This window comes from Geospiza fortis, unplaced genomic scaffold (genome assembly GCF_000277835.1).
Source record: "Geospiza fortis unplaced genomic scaffold, GeoFor_1.0 scaffold145, whole genome shotgun sequence".
Lineage (NCBI taxonomy): Eukaryota > Metazoa > Chordata > Aves > Passeriformes > Thraupidae > Geospiza > Geospiza fortis.
Window position 1 is genome coordinate 4091782 of NW_005054362.1, and position 2664 is coordinate 4094445.

The 2664-nt window shown below is 53.8% G+C and overlaps 1 protein-coding gene across 1 annotated transcript in view; it reads right to left on the minus strand.

Annotated features, from left to right (window-relative positions):
- The window catches only part of KCTD10 (potassium channel tetramerization domain containing 10), a 9872-nt gene that overhangs the window by 3147 nt on the left and 4061 nt on the right, over positions 1-2664 (minus strand). Inside the window, exons 2-4 of the mRNA XM_005424045.3 lie at positions 1496-1665; positions 938-1024; positions 298-350 (exon numbers count right to left, since the gene is read on the minus strand). Of these exons, the coding sequence (XP_005424102.1) occupies positions 298-350; positions 938-1024; positions 1496-1665 (310 nt within the window). The remainder of the gene's footprint in view (positions 1-297; positions 351-937; positions 1025-1495; positions 1666-2664) is intronic.

Sequence of the window (2664 nt, forward strand, 5' to 3'; positions counted from 1 at the left end):
TCCCTGTGTTCAAATACCACACTGCAGTCCACGGGAATGCAGACAGCACTTGGCCAGGAGCCTCTGCCAGCTGCACCTAAGGATTAGAGGAACTCCTCTGGTACAGAAATAGCACAGGCTCAGCCTTCCATGGATGGCAGCAGACTCCCTTCTGACTCCAGTTTGAAATTAATTGGGAAAAAATGGAGTACCTGCCAACACCAATCTGTCATTGGGTCTGGGGGAAGAAAAATGAAACTTTTATAGTGGATTTTAGTCAATGAAAAACTTCCAATAATTCCAGCTGAAATCACTTACCTGGTGTAGGAATATTTGTTGTTGCTTCTGTTATAGAGCAGCTTCACTGCTGGCTGTAAGAAACAAAGCACAGATGACTTCCAGGGAGCACAGCCTGAGCTGGAACCTCAGCTCAGCCCATGGCCCCACAGAGAAGCTGCAATGACAAATTCCCAGTGGGATTTTGATGGCATTACCACTGTTGCTGCAAACCTGTGATGCACAGGCTGGCAATGGGGGTACAATCTCTCCTGACCCCTTCTGGGACTGGATCCTCATCTATTCTTATCTTCCCTCTGTCTTATCAGCACCCCCTGCTATGTGCAGGGACATTTTCCACTATCCCAGGTTGCTCCAAGCCCTGTCCAACCTGGCCTTGGACAATTCCAGGGATGGGGCAGCCACAGATTCTCTGGGCAACCTGAGCCAGGGCCTCCCCACCCTCACAGGGAAGAAGTTTTTCCTAATACCCCATCTAACCCTGCCCTCCTTCAGCCTAAAGGCATCACCCCTTATCCTGTCACTCCATCCCTTGTCCAGCACTCCAGCTCTCTTGGAGCCCCTTTAGGCACTGGAAGGAGCTCTGAGGTCTCCCCAAAGGTTCTCCTCTCCAGGCTGGACACCCCCAGCTCTCCCCATGGCACATCCCAGTCTCTCTCACCTTGTTGGAGGTGGCAATCAGCTTCTGCTCCTCCTTGGAGGAGGTGATCACCGGGACTTTGCAGAAGGGCTCGTAGGCGTCCTTGTTCTGTGAGAGAAGAACCAAACAGCAGCTGAGTGACACCAGCTCCCAGGGCACACCCACATTTCCTGGGAATGATCTCTGCTGAGGGGTCAGTGTCCACTCTGTCCCTGTGGTGGTTTTTGGGCTGTGGCTGGCCAGGCACCATTGCTCAGGGAGCACCTGAGGTGTCTATTCCTGTGCTCCACCACTGAATGTCCTGTGCCCAGTTAAACAGCAGGGTCTGCAATAGGGCTTCTCTCAGACAGGACATCAGTGACAGTGGCATCAAACCCAAGATGGCAACCTCAGAGCATAACAAAGAACACAACAGGACTCCAGCAGCTCTGGAAAGAAGCCGGTTCTCCTAGATGCGACCAGACTCCAGCAGATGACAACATGAACTACTCCCATTTCCATCCCAGCCTCCAAAATCACCACAAGAAGACCAGGAGAAAATCCTGCCCACCCCCAGCTGCCCCTGAGCCCCGTGCCCACCTGCAGGGCTGCCTGGCATTCATCCACCAGCCCCTGCACCAGGTAGTACTTGGCCTCAGCCAGCAGCTCCTCGATCTCCCGGCGGCTCTCCGGGAGCGGCACGGCCCCGTCCCGCAGGTAGTTCAGGATTGTCCCAAAGTGCTTCCCACAGCGGTCGATCAGGATCCAGCCTGGGGACACAGGAAGGCCACAGTGAGGACAAGCTGAGATCAATGTGGCAAAAGGCCTTGGCAGAGCAAACTGGTGAAGGTCATGATGGAACTGGGAGTGGGAGGATGGAACGGGGAATGTGAGCAGGGAGTGCAGCACAGCTGGACCATGGTGGGAAGAGAATCATGGAATGGTTTGGGTTGGAAGGGAATTTAAAGCCCATCCAGTCCCTGGGAATATATTCATGTGTTCCTGACAAGAAGACTTTCAGGGGCTTGGAAGGGGTCACAACTCAGGCTGTGGAAATCATGGAATGGATTGAAAGGGGTTGGAAAGGACCATAAAACTCATCTCATCCCATCTCTAGCCATGGACACCTTCCACTGTGCCAGGTTTCTCCAAGCCCCATCCAACCCGGCCTTGGGCACTTCCAGGGATGGGGCAGCCACAGCTTCTCTGGGCACCCCGTGCCAGGGCCTCAGCACCCTCACAAGGAAGAATTTCTTCTCAATATCCCATCTAACCCTGCCTCTGGCAGTGGGAAGCCATTCCCCCTTGTCTTGTCCCTCCATGCTTTGCCCAAAGTCTCTCTTCCAGCTCTCCTGGAGCCCCTTTAGGCACTGCAAAGTGCTCCAAGGTCTCCCTGGAGCCTTCTCTTCTCCAGGGAAGAAAAGAGCTACAACCAAAGCTGTGGGTGCAGCATCCACACTTCACCTCTCACTGCTGGGATCAGGCTGGACCCTGGAAAAGTCAGGCAGTGCCAAGGCTGGAGTTTCCCTGAGTGAACAGATGGCCACTCTCACAGGCTGAGGCTCAGGAATGCAGTGAGGAAACGCTTGTGGGGAAGGAGTCATATTTTGGACAAATAAGGAAAGTAGGTTAAAGCAGCCCCTGTGTGCTCTGCATGAATGGAATTACGAGGAAAAGTCTGAACATTTGGTTCAGTCTGGAGAGGGAACACGGCCCTTTCTGAGGGAAAAGGAGACACTCTGCAGCAGCTCACTCCAGGCTGCCCTGCT